The sequence below is a fragment of the Montipora capricornis genome, chromosome 7, assembly GCF_036669925.1.
Source record: "Montipora capricornis isolate CH-2021 chromosome 7, ASM3666992v2, whole genome shotgun sequence".
Lineage (NCBI taxonomy): Eukaryota > Metazoa > Cnidaria > Anthozoa > Scleractinia > Acroporidae > Montipora > Montipora capricornis.
In genome coordinates, this window is record NC_090889.1 from 30,591,408 (window position 1) to 30,608,907 (window position 17,500).

At 39.1% G+C, this 17,500-nt stretch overlaps 2 protein-coding genes and 1 long non-coding RNA gene across 4 annotated transcripts in view; 2 read left to right on the plus strand and 1 right to left on the minus strand.

The window, feature by feature from the left end:
• Window positions 1-4,169, minus strand: part of LOC138056896 (uncharacterized) — a 12,963-nt gene extending 8,794 nt beyond the window's left edge. The window contains exon 1 of the long non-coding RNA XR_011133546.1: window positions 4,046-4,169. This is a non-coding gene — a long non-coding RNA (uncharacterized lncRNA). The remainder of the gene's footprint in view (window positions 1-4,045) is intronic.
• The window catches only part of LOC138056882 (uncharacterized), a 16,863-nt gene extending 3,978 nt beyond the window's left edge, over window positions 1-12,885 (plus strand). For both annotated transcript variants that reach the window (XM_068902810.1, XM_068902809.1), the window contains 9 exons: window positions 1,793-2,010; window positions 2,383-2,500; window positions 2,980-3,371; window positions 4,062-4,198; window positions 5,382-5,410; window positions 6,157-6,179; window positions 6,953-7,055; window positions 8,814-9,023; window positions 9,886-12,885. In XM_068902810.1, coding sequence (XP_068758911.1) covers window positions 1,793-2,010; window positions 2,383-2,500; window positions 2,980-3,371; window positions 4,062-4,198; window positions 5,382-5,410; window positions 6,157-6,179; window positions 6,953-7,055; window positions 8,814-9,023; window positions 9,886-10,364 — 1,709 coding nt within the window. In that variant the 3' untranslated portion in view covers window positions 10,365-12,885. The remainder of the gene's footprint in view (window positions 1-1,792; window positions 2,011-2,382; window positions 2,501-2,979; window positions 3,372-4,061; window positions 4,199-5,381; window positions 5,411-6,156; window positions 6,180-6,952; window positions 7,056-8,813; window positions 9,024-9,885) is intronic.
• Window positions 12,886-13,762: 877 nt separating this feature from the next.
• LOC138056890 (uncharacterized) overlaps window positions 13,763-17,500 on the plus strand; it is a 9,307-nt gene continuing 5,569 nt past the window's right edge. Inside the window, exons 1-4 of the mRNA XM_068902823.1 lie at window positions 13,763-14,279; window positions 15,267-15,487; window positions 15,768-15,891; window positions 16,646-16,776. Coding sequence (XP_068758924.1) covers window positions 13,994-14,279; window positions 15,267-15,487; window positions 15,768-15,891; window positions 16,646-16,776 — 762 coding nt within the window. The 5' untranslated portion in view covers window positions 13,763-13,993. The remainder of the gene's footprint in view (window positions 14,280-15,266; window positions 15,488-15,767; window positions 15,892-16,645; window positions 16,777-17,500) is intronic.

The window sequence follows — 17,500 nt, forward strand, 5'->3', positions numbered from 1 at the left end:
CTTCTAAAGGGTTTGGGCTTTTTCAGCAGTTACATTACAACATGAGTATACATTTTACCCCTGGTCTGCAGTCTGTATTTTAAACTGACCAAGTAGTATAGAAAACCAACTCGAAAATCCAACTCGAAAATCCAACTGGGAAATCGAACTTGAAATCCAACTCGATATCCTAACTCGACAATTAGTCTTTCTCCTCTTAGGTTTGTAGATTTAATTTAAATTGAACTGATGATGGCATAGTGATGCCGAAACATGTCTTTAAAAAGTAGGTTCGTGTGTCTTAGATATTTTTTTGGTTTTGTCATTGACTCATCGTCACGAAGTTATGAACATATTGATTCATTTAGTAAAGTTGGTATGCGAGGGCCCTGAGGCAGCGTGGACATCGTATCAAGGCAGACTTTCACATTTGCGCATTTTATCCCAAGGCATAAACCCATAAGCAAATTATAGCTAGTGTGCCCATTCCACAGAGATTGCAACAGTTTCGGTACGAAAACTTGTACTTCGAGCCTGCAACCACATCAGCCTTTTCCAGGAACTACTCTTATCGAATGTAAGATATGAAGATAAAGAAACGGTTATGGCAAAATATTTGACGAATATTTAGCATCTATTCACCGAAGTGGAGTTGGCTACTAGTACTGGTGGATATTTACCAGATAATATAGCACACAAAGATGATTTTAACTCTTTTTCCAGTACACGATTACAATATTTTCGGGCGTAAATCCGACGCGAGTCGCTCGGAGGTGAATAACAAAGGATATTCGGAGTTTGATTGGCCAATCAGAGATCACCTTCAAAGCTATCCACTGTTGTAGTATGTACTAATCAATCTAAATATATCTCATTAGATGTTTTGGTATGTAGTATCGATGAGTTTTTTTACGAGTCGCGCTGTATTTTGACGACCCCGCTAGGGCAAGTCAAAATACAAACAACGAGTAGACATACTCAGCGATACTACACGCCATCTAATAAGTTGATTATTATCCAACTTTTTTGCAATAAATTTTTAGCAAATGAATTGTAAACAACCGAGAAAGTGTGACAGATTTGTGCGTGTGGGGCAACGTCAGAACTAAACTAGTCAAACTGGTTCTCTACTGTACAATAACCAAGTGTACAAATAACCAACTGTACAATATCGTGGAATGTTTGTACTCGTTTCGTGCGTTTTCTGTTCAATAACTAATACATTTGGATAATATTTATTCACCTTACACAATGTGGGCGAGGTATTTAACCCTACATGAACTGAATCGATACCAAATGTTTCAAAATTAATTATGGCGAAGAAATTCTCTGTCGAATGCTGATGTTGGCGTCAAAACATTTGGAATTGGTGATTTCATGTTTACTTTTTTTATTTTTTGAAGAATGAGTTAAATGAACTCAAATGCGTGGGATCGAGTAGCACGATTCCTTTTTCACATTTAATTAACCTGCATTTAACAGATAGCATTATTGTTTTGTTGCGAAACATTACCGAAGACACGCCACAGAATGGTATTGTTTGTGTAGTTTTCCGAATTGTCTGAAAAATGTAAGACACCCTATTGCAGCTAGGAATGAAAACGAGTCATCATATGAATGGTTTTGCTCTATGAGTCAGTCATTTAGATATAGTTTTGTTAGGAAGTGTCCTGGTCACGTGATGGCTGTCATGGTTTTGACCGAAGCTAAATACCTTCGGAAATTAAGCGCTTTTCTCTCATGCCAGTAACTCGTTTGTTTCGGTTTCGGCCGGTGAGGGATTAATAAGCTCTATCTTTTGAAACGTCGCCAGACTGCGGACTTTACTTTACCGAAGAGAGCAACGAAGATCCTGTAAGAATACTGACAGAAGGAGAAAGGCAGGTGATCACACTTCCAGGTGCAAATTGCTCTATAAATACGACCTCCTCGTCATACCTGGACTGTGGAATATGGCGACAAATTGATGAAGTGTCTTTAATAAAGAAACTCAGTTTAATTCAACGGAATTGGAACGTCCACGTTTTAAAGGTAAGTTGACATTTTGTAATTGTTTAGTTGGCACGACAACGTTCGATTATCGGCTTCAAAGTCTCTCGCCAAACTCGCAGCCAATCAGAGGCAAAAAAAAATTCCCGCGCCTAGCGCCAGCTACCCTTGACTATCTGCGTCGGTTCTGATTGGTCGAAGTAATGACGTCCGCTTTGGTTTTCCGGCACACGTTGAAAACCGCTGAAATATTGGTAGTCCTTACCGCGTATAATATTTTTATACGCACAGTGATAACAACTATCTTTCTTCGAAAGCGAAACTGAGTCTATCATCAAATACTTGCTTCACCGTAAATTATCAGCGGACAACGAATTTCTTAAAGTGAAATAATTTTTATATTCTTGTTCCAAGGTAAATGATTCAAATTCATCGCCATTTCTGAACGGGAGAGTGATCAAGCTTGGTTTGACTTGCCAGCCGCCAAGCGGAAAACCCTGCTTGTTGTTTAAACTCAAGGGAACCGTGAGTTGTAAGTCGTTCTATATTGTTTGAGTGTCGATTAAGATTATGTATGTAAGAAACACCGGCCCGCCATATTTGCAATCAAGAGACTTAGGGATTTCTACGGATAACGTCCTCTGGTTCGTAAAACCAAAGAGATCTGATCTAGTTATTTAGAAGACAATTCATATCACAACTGATTTGAGATGGCGTGACTGTTAGACAAAAAGTTACCAAGGGATGCGAAATTTAAACTCAACTCTTAAGCTCTGATAATGAAGATACTCTCTTAACGAAGCTGGTAATAAAACAGGCTCTGAAGTCCGAGGGAGGTTTTTAATGATCATTCTTTAAATAAAATTAATTGATTGATTTTTATTTGAAAATTTCACGGGCGTGTTTCTCTTGCTTTAAGAATTACTTCGAATTGCGATTGGATCGTTGAGCTGATTGCTTCTGTTATATTTTAGAACAGTAACCACCTCGGTTTTATTTTTATCCTTTCAGGCCGATTTCACCAAAAAGATTTAAGTCAAGTAATCTTCTCTCAGGCTCAAACTGTCACAATCCCTTCAAATAAACAACCTGTGATTCCGTCCACTCCTTCATTTAAGGCAACTCAGATCGTGCATTTTCCCACCATCTCTCTAACGAAAGGAAACGCCGGAATATCTACAAAACAAAAGTTGACCGTGTTTCCGCGTACAGCGTCAACAAAAGTCTTTGGAAATGTCGGTCTTTGCTACGACAAATTGACAACATTGCAAAGCAACACGCTCAGTTCTCACGGATTTGCAAGGCTGCTAACCAATACTGAAGTTACATCTTACTCCGTGTCTGCCATGGCCAGTGCGGGAACGAACGACACATCGGATAACGCTAACCGAAACGCGAAGGAGGTAAGATAACATTCCTTAAATTCAATACTTATTCTTTTAACATTTACTGTGTTCTTCCGTGACCTTCCAAAATCGGGTCTTAAAACTATTAAAAGATACTTAAAACGACGTGTATATATTTTAATTTAAGTTCCGCCTCTTTGTGATTTGTCCACAGAATTGAACGTTGAAATATTATCTGCAAGTTTTAAACAACGCAAAGAAAATATCTTTAGTTTTATGGTTTAGAAGAGAAAGCGGTCCGCGAAGCTCCAACGTCCCATAACATTTTTTCGTGACTGCAAGGTTTTGTTACATTCTCCAATAAAATGGTTTTATTACTACTTCAAATATACCGGTTATGTAAGTATTTATAGAATATAAGCACTCTTAAGTAGGATGCCCTTGAAAGCGAACAGCTCAGTTATTGAGCACTTATTGTGTCTGAAATCGCTTATCAACCAAGATGGCCGCCAAATGGGATGGAGACAATTAAATAAAAACAGGAAATTAACGCCATTTTTTCCACCAAAATGTTTGGAAAGCGAAGTTTAAACATTCAACGTAATATTTCATTTTCGACGTTTTTGTTTCCGAGATGTGATTACTCAAAAGAACGCTTCTGAGTAGTCTGGTAATTTTATTCTCAACCTTCAGACAAAACTTTGATGAAAGCGCTTATGTTATATTCTCACCTCGTTTTATCGGCAGACCTCCACTCCAAAGCCTCGTCCTGTTACAATGGCCCGAATTCTTCTCCAGGGTGTAATCCCAGGAATCATTGCGGGAGTACTTCTTGTTTTACTTGTTGTCATGCTGATGTACCTTGCAAAGAAAATGAGAAACATGTGAGCTATTGTGTTTGTTATTTCATTTGCTTTCCAGTACACCTGTTTGCACGCACTAGACGCGCGCGCCACCGGAAATGAAATCATTAATGGCCAACAAAAGGAAGACAGAAACCTTGCAGTTCATGATATATAAAGTAGAGCTAATAAAGTCAAAAGTTAACATTTCGTTAAAGTTAAGTCAAAATAACAGCTGAAACTCTTTTGAGAGATTATCTGCTATCGTTTGTGAAACATAACACAGTCCACGTGTTGTGTATGGGCGGAGGGGCTTCTTGTCGCATTCGATACGCATTAACAAGTGTTCAGCTTCACCAGGTAGAATAGTTCTATCATCACAATGTGGTTGACAATAATGCTTTTTTTTTACTCAAGGCTTGGGCCGAGTCTTTTGTCCGTCTCCCGTCTGGACTTGTAATAACAGTAATCACGCACCAGTGGCTCAGTTGGTTGAGCATCGGGATGTCACACGGGAGGTCGTGAGTTCAACTCCGGCCGGATGAACACTCAGGGTCTTTTAATAACTGAGGAGAAAGTGCTGCCACTTTCAAGTCTTCTCGGATAAGGACTATAAGCTGGAGGTCCAGTCTCATAACCCTTGGGTATAAATTCTGTGGGACATTAAAGAACCCACACACTATTCGAGAAGAGTAGGTTCCCGGTGTTCTGATCTATGGATTTTAGGTTAGGTATCAATTGGGACGGAAGTTCTGTTCCTCTCCCCTGCCACTCCATGAATTGTGGGAATGAATTAAACTAACTAGACTAATTCCCCTTTCCTCGTTGTGTGAGGTCGAGAATATTTTTTTGGATATACGGTGAATCGGTGAAGACCACTTCATCTCATTCTATATAATAGAGGATATTACATGGCCGCGCGGAGATACGAAATTTCTCTTTCTGTATGCCACTGGAGAAAAACACGCTTTCAAAGTTTTCATTTATTGCAATATTACTTCCCTCTTCTTTAAAAGTCAAAGGTATGAATGGGAATCTACAATGCGTTGTTTACTCGCTCTTCATTTCCTCTGACAAGACTTTTTAAATGGTATCTAAATCAATGGCTATCACATGATTGAAAAAAAAAAGATGGACGTTACGTTAATACAAAGTTTTCATTTTCCACCCTCTTGTTTTCACAGTAGATTTCTTTCGCTATTCACCCCTCCTTATTTTTTTTCAGTCGTGTTGGAGCTGATCGAAACGCTGAAGGTGAGATCATGTTTTTTTCCAATAAATTTTTATGATAAACCTCATCTATTTCCATACACGTTCCAGCACTCGGCAAAGTCCTTTTGACTTATGGCTGTTTCTGTTACACTATAAGCCTTTTTAGCGATTTTAGAGATAAGCTTCAGTCTTAACTGAAACAAACACGTTTCTTAAATAATTGTTTTACAGAAAGAGTAAAAAAAAACCGAATCTGCGCTTGCGCAGAAATCCTTAAAAGAATTGCTTGACAAGAAATGCTCTCAAGCTCGCGAAAATAACTGGAAATCTCTTTCTCGTACAGGCCATGTTACACGAGGCAATTTTGCTTGCAACTCGCAACGCAACGATGACGAATAAAAAACCTTTCAAGTTGCAGAGGATATGTTACACGTTGGCAACTTCTTTCGCAACTTGCAACGCGTACAATAACAAACAAGATGGCGGACGCGTTAAGTCGCCGAAAGATGAGCTCTGATTGGCCCATTCTAACAAAATTGAGTTGCGAGTTGCAGAGGGGATGTCACACGCAAGCAACTTGTCTCGCAACGTTGCGAAAAGTAGAGGTAGAGGGTCGTTCTACTTTTCTCGCAACTCGCAACGCAACAATTGCAGTTGCAAAATAGGGTGTTACACGTGAATTTTTTCTCACAACTTGCAACGCAACGTTTCTTGCGATGCGAGTTGCAAGAAAAATTGCCTTTTGTAACATGGCCTTTACATAAACAATTTTCTTTTCTTTCTTACAGGAAACGATCATTCTCTTAGTGAGGTACGTTTCACAACTTCGTGTGGTTTTAAATAAGGACACAATAGACTTTCTTTGTCGTGATCTTGAGGTAACTTTATTTGCCCCAGTAGGAGGAAGGAATTGATAAGGTTCAGTTTCCGTTTTGATCACGTGCACAAACTCTAAGGCTGTTCCAGGTTATTGTCGGTTCAACGCTATGGCTGTGCTTGTCATTTTGGTGGACTGGAATGTACGGCTTTATCTATGATGATCTTTGTTTCTGCGAAGTTCGGTCACAATGCGCAACCATAAAGATTAGTTAACATAGGCAGTGATGGAAACTTGAAACTTGATGGGCCACATATTCCATCGCAGGTCGAGACTTCCTAGCTTTTAATTTTACCAAACGCAACACCAAAGGTGAGAATTTTCTTTGCCGTCCGCTTATACGAGGATTAGAGGTGAGATTTACAAGTAATTAAAAAAAGGCAACTTTTTGTTTTTCAAACTTGGAAATGGTGTTTTCTTTCGCTGTCAGGAGAATCAATTTTTTGTCTCATTAATTAAATAAAGCGCTACCTATTTGAATTAAAAACAGTAAAACTTCCTAAAAGTGTCACATTAAAACAAACCTGCCTTTTCGACGACCAAGCTCGATTTTAACACACACGTTATTTCCCTTTATTGTGTAATAAAGAGTCTCTCAACATTCGAAAAAAAAGTAACCTTGCCAGCCGCGTCTACACCTGCTCTCACGAGTTAACTTGTAACATAACGTTCTCGTACCAGTTTTGATCTATCTGTTTCTCTTGCAGGAAGCGACCTATCACGTTAGTGAAACTGAAAATGTCTCCAGTTACGAGTTAGTTGAGAGACGAAATGGAGCCAATGTAAACGTATTAAATAGGAATTCAGCAGGTATTATACTTGATTCTATATATTCTTATTGGAGTTCATACTAAAACTTGCCTCGAACCCTATTGTAACATCAGCTAAGAACTGTACTTTCAAATGTAGTCATTGTTAATAGTCGCATTGAGCTCGCTTAGACTTTTACCTTGCAAGTTTCGTGCCACGTTGCATCATAAGAGTACCATTTATTCTACGAGGGTAACACAATTACCATATTAATGAACGGTTGCTCCTTAGGATTTCATGCACAGACTTAGCAAAACCATGCGAGCAAATCCAGTATAGTTAGATACTTGTTAGTAGCTTTCATTTGACTGTTCTCTCTTCGGTTTTTTTTCCTTAACCAAATGCACTGCTTCTAGTTGAATTTGATTATACCATGCAAGTAAAATGTCTCAGGGGGCTTCACTTTTATGAAGCTATCGTACCAAGTGTTTAATCTACGGACATCAATAACGTAAAATCACCAGATACGCATCACTTTCAAGCTTTTGATCGCATTGGATAGGAAAAGGCCACAGTTTTGATGGAATTGAGTACTTAAAGGTCGGTACACACGAGGGAGCTTTTGCTCCCGCAGCACGCTCCTGCAACACGCTCCCGAAGCAAAGCTCCCTCGTCTGCACCAACGATTTCTAGCGAAAAAATATGTTGCGCAACAAAACTTTTGCTCCCTCACATCAAACTGGTTTGATATGAGGGAGTAAGCTCCAGGGCCAAATCTGTTGCACGAGTCTGTTTCAGGAGCAAGCTCCCTGGTGTGTACTGAAATCTGCTTACCGTGACATGACGTGTCTCCAGTTGGCCAATCAAATTAGCTTATTTTTTTCAGCCACAACTCATTGCGAACTCACTTTCAAAGTTCCCATGCTCCAATCGGGTTGTTTGATCATTCAGCTCCCTCGTCGTGTCCTTCGTGTGTACTGGTTGGGGTACCTACCCGGGAGCGTGTTTCGGGAGCACGTTTTAGGCTCCCTCGTGTGTACCGGCCTTAAGCGCCCTATTTAAACACGAAGACGCACTATAAAAGGCGTGGTGCCTTAGGCACATGCAGATGATTTATCACTGAATCACCCGTGGACGCAACCGAGAGATCTGTGATAATTTTCTCAGTAAAAAAGCTCTTTATGGCAACTTGTCCATACTATGTCATAAAATGCTATCTGTCTTTTTTTTTAAATCCCCAGCCCCTCTTTTTTGGGGCCAGAAATATCTTTTTGGGCTTTCGCCTCTGTGTTGCTGCTTGTTGATCGCCATCTTGGATAATTAGATCGAGTTTCAATCGAGTGTCGTAAAACCAAAACCAAAGTAATTACTTTGGCCAATCAAAAAGGACGGAGACAATCCGGTAAACCAATCAAAACTCGAAGTAATTACACGCAGCCGACTCAAAGCGCGGGAAAATGTGCACGAGCGAGCCACGATTGGCTTTGCTTTCACTTCTGATTGGTTAAAAACGTGGCGCGAGAACTTTGAACCAATCACTGAGTGAACTAATCATAAATCAAAGCAATTCGCTAATTACTTTCGACAATCAATTGAAAACCGCTCTAATCAGTCGTGCTTCAATGAATTCGAACAAAAGCAGTGCGTGAAGCGCCCCCTTGCCGATTTTCAAAGTGTAGTGCCACTGAACTAATTTGATAGCTATGTAAACTCACAAACGACAAAACATTTTCGTAGCACTTGTAGCTTGTTTTGTCCTTTTGTCACATCGTTTCTTTTGGGTTAACCAAGAACATTACATACTTTATTCTCCCTCAGTCACAAATCCAATCTATCAAAGGGATGAACAGATTTTCTTACACGCATGCGTTAGTGAACCACATAAAACGGAGGTTATTTACGACGAACCCTTTGCTTGTTCGCCTGGCAGAGTCGAGGGAAGTACAGCCCTGACATGCACAGCAGAAACCACCCCTGCAGAAAATGCTTCAGGATATCGGGATCTCTCGGCTGAAAGCTCCGAACAAGGTGAGATAATTATCAATTGGACAATTATAGTTAGGTTAATTATTAATCAACATAATTATAATTTATAGTTAATGTTATATAATAATAATAATAATAATAATAATAATAATAATAATAATAATAGTTAAGCCAGGTATCACATTAAGACTAGATTAGCACAATCTAAGGGTGGTCCAAGAATAAAATTATTGACTTATTTTATTAGAGAACAGGAGGGCCGAATAAACAGGATATGATGACATAAATTGTGTCCTAAATTCTATCTGAATTAAAAAACATAGCACGACCACAAAGGGAAACTTCTATTAACATATTAAAACACATGAAGGATTATTCCGCATTCAATTAATATATTTCTCTCTGCCATGTATGCAACCTTTTTGCTCGTAAAGTTAAGTGCACGTATCCGGAAGAATTGAGTTGCTTGTCGCATTTTAGTTGCGTTCGACGAAGGAGAACGTATACTAATCATGCGAATCCAAATGAAAAGGAGTAGCTCTGGGAATGGAAGCATGCGCAATTGGGAACTCGTATTCCACTTCCTCTTCGTTTTCGTTCTCAACTAGCCTGTTCTAGTGCTCGACTGCATGATGTTAATAATTAATTCACTGATAATGAATATGATTCGGTAGAAAGGTAAGTTTTGCTGGAAAATTAATATAAGAATATTTCAATCTGCGAGAACGCCGCGACACAAATATGTAGAAGTGGCATGTTCTTGGTAATGATATTCTTTTAGTCGTTGATAGAGCTGTCATGGTATAGTGTAGCAAACTGCCTTGGTGACAGTTAGGGAGTGTAGGGAGTGTGCTTTTCGAGCAGTGACAACATAGTGAACCTGCAACCTACATTTTTTTCTCAGCGGTGTATGCGTCCCGTTACTCAGTACCCAAACTGCTCATCCGAGAACCTCAGAGCGAGGTGACAGAACGTGACCCGGATGAGGTCCTCCATTCGAGTGGACCCCCAGCAAGCAAGACCGAGGATGTTCCTCATAAAGAAAGAAAAGAGAGATACATGTTGCGGGACATATTAGTTCAAGACATGGAGATAGGATGTTTGGAAAACACAGACCACCTTTTGGAAGAAATGTCCATATGTCCTTCGGTTCTCATCTGTGAAAACTCGGTTGCGAAAACTGGTAGCTGTCAAAATGATCAGTCTGAAAATTCTACTGGAGAACATTTTAAAGGAACATCTCCGAGAAGTGAAACTTTTCAACCACAGGAACAGAATACAAAACCTGCGCAAAGATGGTCATGTATGGAGCAGGAAGAATCAATGAACAGTGAATTACGACCGAAACAGAAACTAAAAGCATTTTTCAAGATGAGTCTATAGATGGTTTTCACTCACGTGACTTGACGGCCAGTTTGGTGTACAAAACAATAGAAAATATTTGCGCAGAATTTGCATAAAAATAGAGTTCAGTCCCCAAGGGAGAGGATGTCTATTGTTCTAGTACGCCAAAATGGCCGCTGTGACGTCACGTGAAAACCATCTATAGTCTTGAATCCGTCAAGAAATTAATTATGAACTAACAGGATAAATATCCCTCCCTCTTATGCTACATGTCTACGCTAATTTTTTAGCCATGACCAAACGGAAGGATGTCTTTGGAATATTTATGATGTACAATTTATAATTTGATTATACTTGATTTAATCATATTACACTTGGTTGATTCAACTTCCTGATAATCAAGAAAACATTTTGTGTTATTGTAAACCAGCGGGATTAATTATATACAGATATTGCTAGTGACGGAAAATATCAATTCAGTCTATCCAAAAACCGCTGCAGTCAATATTGAAACGTTTGCAAGAAAGTTATCTTTCTCAAATAAAAAAAAAAGCATAAATTTTTCTACTAAACAAGGCAATTAACATAGCTAACAATGACAATGAAAAAGAGAAGGCAAAAAAAGAAACACAAACTTTAATCTTCTAAACCAAAATGTTAGAACGGCAATATTCATACAGCAAAACGTTCTTGTGGGAAACTGGAAATCTGGACTGTTGAGTATTGCTCGCGATCAACATATTTTTTAATTCATGAAGTGTTTTTCACAGACATCACAATAAGCAAACAGCCGGCACAAAGGACCGCGGAAACAAAACACTTGCCCGTTTCATGTCTTTCGTGATAAGTGCTACCAACCAAAGAAATAAAAGAACTTGCGCAGTTCCCTTGCAGATATTTGAAAAACTGCAGTCAGTATTTCTTCGGTGATTTAAACTTCCCTTGATGACACAAACATCTATGAGGAGCTTTAAAATTGAAATATTGTCTAACGCACAGATCGTCATCTTCTCTTTCTTCATACTCGTAGTCATATCTACATCTCATTTCTTTTACAAATTCTGCATAGTTCACGCACGCTTTTCGCACATGTATACTTTACATTTGTATATATTAGTTGTCAACGCATGCAGAGCGTTTTTCTTTTCCCTGATGATGCCGTAGATCGGTTTTACGCTATAGTATTAACAGTAGCGTTTAACTTAGACCTTATTTGAATTTTAAAGCTTCTCTTGGATGTTTTAAATGCTACTGAAAGATAACATACAAAGATCACCCACAAGAAGCTTCTTGTAAATAAACGAGTGAACATTCAGTAATAAGTGACATTAAACAAACGAGCGGGTCGACAGTTGGTTAGTACCTTCGATCCTGGGTAGCTGATAATACTGCTTGGACTTTAGACTTCTTCTGTTATGGGTATTTATGGCTTTAAGTTCTCGTAATACAGAGCATTCTCAAAGGGAGGGGATGACAGGTGTGCTAAAGAGAGGACCATTGACTTCCACCAAGAGTTAGTGGACTCTTTAGTTAGTTCCACTAATAGAATAGTAGGGAGTGTAAGCAGGCTCAACAGGAACGTCAACGAAAACGTCACCCCAAAATATAACTTAGCGCTCTCATTCTGTCTTTTTCACCATGTACAGTACGGGATAAAGTCTCTGCTTACGAGCCAGAAGTTCCATCAGGCCGGTGCGTATCTCCGGTTTCTGCCGTATCATGAAGTGACTAGGAGAATTTCTACTCCCCCCTGGATGGGATGTTAGTCCATCGCAGGGTTACCCCCAGCATTTCGCCGGTACCCATTTATACATCTGGGTGGAGAGAGGCAACCTGGGTGCCCAAGAACACAACACAACACAACACCATGTCTCCGGCCAGGACCCGAACCCGGACCCGAACCCGGACCACTCTCACCGTGAGGCCACCGCGCCTCAATACGGGAGAACTATATATCTGGTAATTGGATGGGTACAAACGGTTTTAAAGTAAAATAGAAAATGAATGGTTCATTGTTATATGCTCACGTTGTTGTCAAAATGTCAGTAAAATATGGTGATTTCACGTTGTTGTTTTGTGGAGTTCGGCAAAGAAACGCACGGAAATTCGTGCTGCACTTTAGAGCATGACTATGTTTAGTTTATTTTTTACTAATTACATTCTTGCTTTGTGGCGTTGTCGTTGCGGTAGCCGTCTTCTTTTCTTAAACGTCCTAATATTCGAGCTCATTAAAGAGCCGACTGAAACGCTAACGTTAAGTCAGGGTTAAGATAGGTTAAGTGGTTCTCTTAGTCTTTTGATTAAAGATAGAATTTTGGAAGAAACTGTCGGTCCTGTCCGGGCGGGCATTGAAATTTGCCCCTTACCTGGGTCAGTACATTCGATAGCGATAGAAAGAATCATTTGAACTAGATGCCCTGCATAATGTAAAAAAAAAAAAAAAACCGACGAGAACAGACCAATTTTTAGATGTAGTGAAACTTGCTTAAAGTTCTCGAAATTCCTATTGAAATATTACTATCCATTGTGACTGCTTCAGAATAAAATTTAAAGTTTGAAATTTTATGTCACTCCCATTTTTTAACTTCACGATAACAAACAGCCTATAAAGGGACATTCCATCAGTTTCTCACATCAGTAAAACAGTTTTCTGAGTTAACAAATTTCAAAATCCGCTGAAACGTGATATGATCTTGTCTGACTGTTTTTCCGGTCGAGTTTGGACGGTTTAATATAAGGAAAAAAATGGATGGGGGTGGAGTAATTCAAGAAACATATCGAAACATACCTTTCCTTCCTTGGCAGCATGCATTGTATTTCATGCATTTTAATCGAAGGCTATATAAGGCCAGTTATTGTACAAAGGGTACTAATGCAGCAATTTGGAAATCATTCATATAAGTTATATATTTACTTAATTGTACAATCTTCAAGCCATCTTTCCTTCGGGATCTATGCTCAAAAGTATACTTATCTCAATGATGTATTGAAGTAGAGAGGAAAAATCTTGCTTCGAGGACTTTGAAGTAGGTTAAAAATTCTATCGAATCTCTGAAATTTGAATGGTTAATCCTTTATCACTCTTTGATATTAAAGCTTTTCCTTTTCCACACTATATCGTAAGTGCCGTAGCTTTCAACCCGATTAGAGCGAAAATGCATCCATTTATACAGAGCTTGCCGATGATAAAGGACTATTGAGGTAACATTTTGGGAGCGAGTAATTTATCAAAGACTTTGAAATAAAAATAAAAGCGATTCTTGGCTCTAGTAATTGACTCGCGAAGAAACTGGTACACAAGGTGCAATATCTTCTTAACTGCTTTCTCATTAAAGAATTTTTCTATGACGTCAATCGAATCTTCAAAAATGGTCAACCAGAATGGCTGCAATGTAGCTATATATATATATATATATATAGCTTTGCCTCAGCGGCAATATCACAAAAAAATCTGCGATTAAAACAATAGCCATAATGTTGTTGAAATTTCAAAAGATTACGGCTTGACACTAAGACTAAATGTCGATAAAATGAAGCTCACTTGAGTTGATGCGATACAGGAGAAAGCCCTTATCACTCGTCGACAATTGCCTTTCGACAAGAACATCTGGAGCGTTCTCACAGCGACGACAGCTCGAAACTCCGTCCCTGGAAAACCATCCCCGGAAATGGGTTTTGCTCTGCGTGCAAATTTTATTGTTGTGGTTTGGTTGCTTTCAAGCTTTCGATTCAGTTCGCCACAACTGTTTAAAATTGATCGGATCTTTGCCAAGGATTATTTCACCATCCCGGAGCCAAAATGTTCCGAAAGCCCCGACTATTGCGCCTCATATTTCGCGGTCAAGGATTCAGCCGTTCCTTGTCGTTGTTACTGCGCAGGTCAACGCGGCACGTTTGCTTTTTACAAACAGTCTTGGAAATGCCTTGAAAATAATCTCACAAGAAGCTATTACGGTAAGCTTGGTATTGCATTAAACGTTTGTGTATACAAGCTGAACACTATATGCATATAAGTGGCCAACCGATTTATAGCTTTGTTGAAGACTTTCAAGTTGCTCATCTTGCTGACACTTAAAAAGTATAAAACAAATCAGACCTTACTAATCAGATTATTATTTCCTGTAGTTATCATAACAAATAGTGAAACGAGACAATTTGCGGGTATAGTCAGACTTTTTCATATTATATTCATTTTTGTCGTGCAGTGATTGACCTTAGAAGGAGGTCACATCCTCCAGTGAGGACCCCATGAGGGGATGTGATTCCACAAACCTCACTTTCCCAAGTCCGTACGATAACTTACAACTTTCGAGATTGTATTGTTCAAATTCTCTCCCACATGTTTTCCCGACTTGTCACGTAAACGAACAAATTAAAATGCATGATTGCTGATTTTGAAGTAAAAATGTGAATTCCCTATTTTCAACAATACGGTTGTTGTTAGGCTAGGATCTTGGTAACCAAATTGTCGTAAGCAAGATAAAAACAAGATAATTAGACAGGAAACAATATGATTTGTGATCCAGTTGAATTGCACTTCTGCTAAATCACACAGCCCTCGAACTCGGTGAACTATTAGCATTAAGGCCTTGAAGGAAATTCGGTCAGTTGTATATGATTCCTTAGTAAATTTTGTCTCTCAGATATGGTACGCGGGCTGTAATAAACCAATTTATCGAGAGGTATGCTATAGCAAGACCCGCTAAGTTCTTGCTACTTGATCAAAGTGAGAGCTCCTTGGAAGAAAACAAAACTGGATAAAATGTTGACCGCAACGCGCAGTAGAGCCTGAGAAGAAAAAGAACAAGCTTGCGGGAGGTATTTATTTTATAAGTTACAATAGATTCCTTAAAACTCACAATGTCAATTCAGCATAGTTGATGCAACGCCCTTAATTTAATTCCCTCAAAAAATTCATGATACTCGTTGTTTCTTTGACAGGCTGTACTCAGCCGACATCATTCCTAGGTGAATTCTCAGGACGACCGCTCCAGTACCTGAGAAGCGATTCACCGCAACTCAGTCTTTCTTTACAGTTGACGAGAAGATGTAACATCGTCTTGGCGGCTTCATCGTTCATAGATTGTCATGAAAAGAAAGCTATCACACTACCACGAAGCGCGATCACTCTTGGAACAAACCGCAGTACCTATGGACTACAGGTTAACACTAGGGATACTTTTTTTTATCAATACCTACGACAGCCAACTAACATGTCGGAATTATTTATTTTTCTATTCAAAAACGCCAAGCGTTTTTCCATGTTTCCATCCCTAAAGATGAACCTTCAAGTCTCAGTTTGACGGTATTTTTGCTGTAGCTTTTTCGATTCACATACAGTCCCTCCTGTCTAATCGTTGGACATGCCCCATCCACTCCTCAACCCAATATAAATGTACCTAATATTATCTACACAATTTTCACTTAAATTTCTCGCTTAAGTTTGATTTACCAGATCAAAATCCAATTGGAGGTCGCATCGTCAACCTGACCATCCGATGTGCCTGGAATGGTTCAGCAGACGAAGAGCGCTGTCTGCTGTTCAAGATGGAAGGAACAACCTATTGTAAGTACTTAGCCGCGCAAAGTAAGTCACACGGAGCCCCTAAAATCTATGGCAAAGTGGACATATTATCACGTCAATTATCACCCACCGACCTACTTGCACATTTAGTTTAGAATCAAGTCATGATTTTTAAAAAAATCTTAGTTTATATATAATCTAACATTAAATAAATTGAAAATGTGTTTGCATAAGTGTATTGTTAAAAAGTCAACTCTTCAGTAATGCGCAGGCTCTAATATCCGGCAGCTGGCACAGTGACAGAAAAAGCTCAATCACTTCAAGAACTAAAATTACATCTTAGAACAGGAACAAGAAGAAACTTATTTGAGGTATTGTGAGATCTGGCAGATTTGAAAAGAGTCATAAAGATCGGTGTAACGTTAAATTTATCGTCGTGCAGTTTTCTTCTGTAGGTGTACTTTGTATTTTAGGTCCTGCCTGTTGAAATATATGGTCGTCTTGTTTATAAAAATTGATCTTCTTAACATAAAATATCGAATATCGAACATCGTTCGGATGATTATTGTGACAGACTGTGATAAACCAATCAGAATTCGATAGAATTATACAGGTCAAAGCGAGGGAAAATGCGCCAATGCAAGTCAAGATTGGTTTTGGTTTTTCATATCCATTTCATGTTAGATGAAAAAATGGCGAGAGATTTTCAGGCCGATAATTGAGCATACCAAACGCAATGAGGTAATTCCTTTAAAAACTCAGTTCTAACTCGTACTTCATCTTCTCTTATGTCAAGGCAATGTCACGGGACCACCTAGGATCCGAGCTACAGGAAAATCTACATCAAAGAATGGATATTCAGACATAAAAGTAACAGACCCGTATGGAAACTTATCCACCGCACCGTCGACAACTTCAATCACTAGGGTAAACAGAACCTTTGCAGCTGGCAATCACATAGTTCAAAAACCGTCGCACTGAAGAGCAAATTGCACACTGGGACATCTAATACAAAGCAACTTAAATAAAATTCTCTTTGTTTTAGATGTCCCAGTGTGCAATTTGCTCTCCAGTATGGTGGTTTTTGTACCATGTGATCGCCAGCTACAAAGGGCTCATTGGGCTCATCATAAATGAACCAGAAAAAACCCAGGCTCTCAATAACGTTTCATGGGGCCGTGTATGTTGATAAACAACTGGCCCATCCAAAAAATTCAGGGAAACTGGTTCGAGTATGAAATTCTTTGAGTAGACGATCAACACATTCATTTTCTACCTCATATACGCTCAGGCAAATCGAGAAAAACATGCTGATGATGAAACTCCACGTGTCCTTCACAAGGCCGGCAAGGCTAATTTGTGACGCTATCGAACGCGGGGCTTAACCAGGTTATTGAATATTATGGTATGTATAATAGGGCCAATTCAAATCAACAAACCCCCAACCTGAAGCAAAATAACAGTTGGCTGTTGATTCTAAATTAAATTCGGGAGCAAGTCAACCTAGCCCAAAACCAACGTTCTAACCTAATCACTAGCGGGATAAGTAAAGGAGTTTCCGGGTCACAAAATCCTTGAGACAAGAATAGATATTAAAGAAACCGCGTTATTTCTCGTTTTGATAAATTCACACAGCTACTGCTGTATAAAA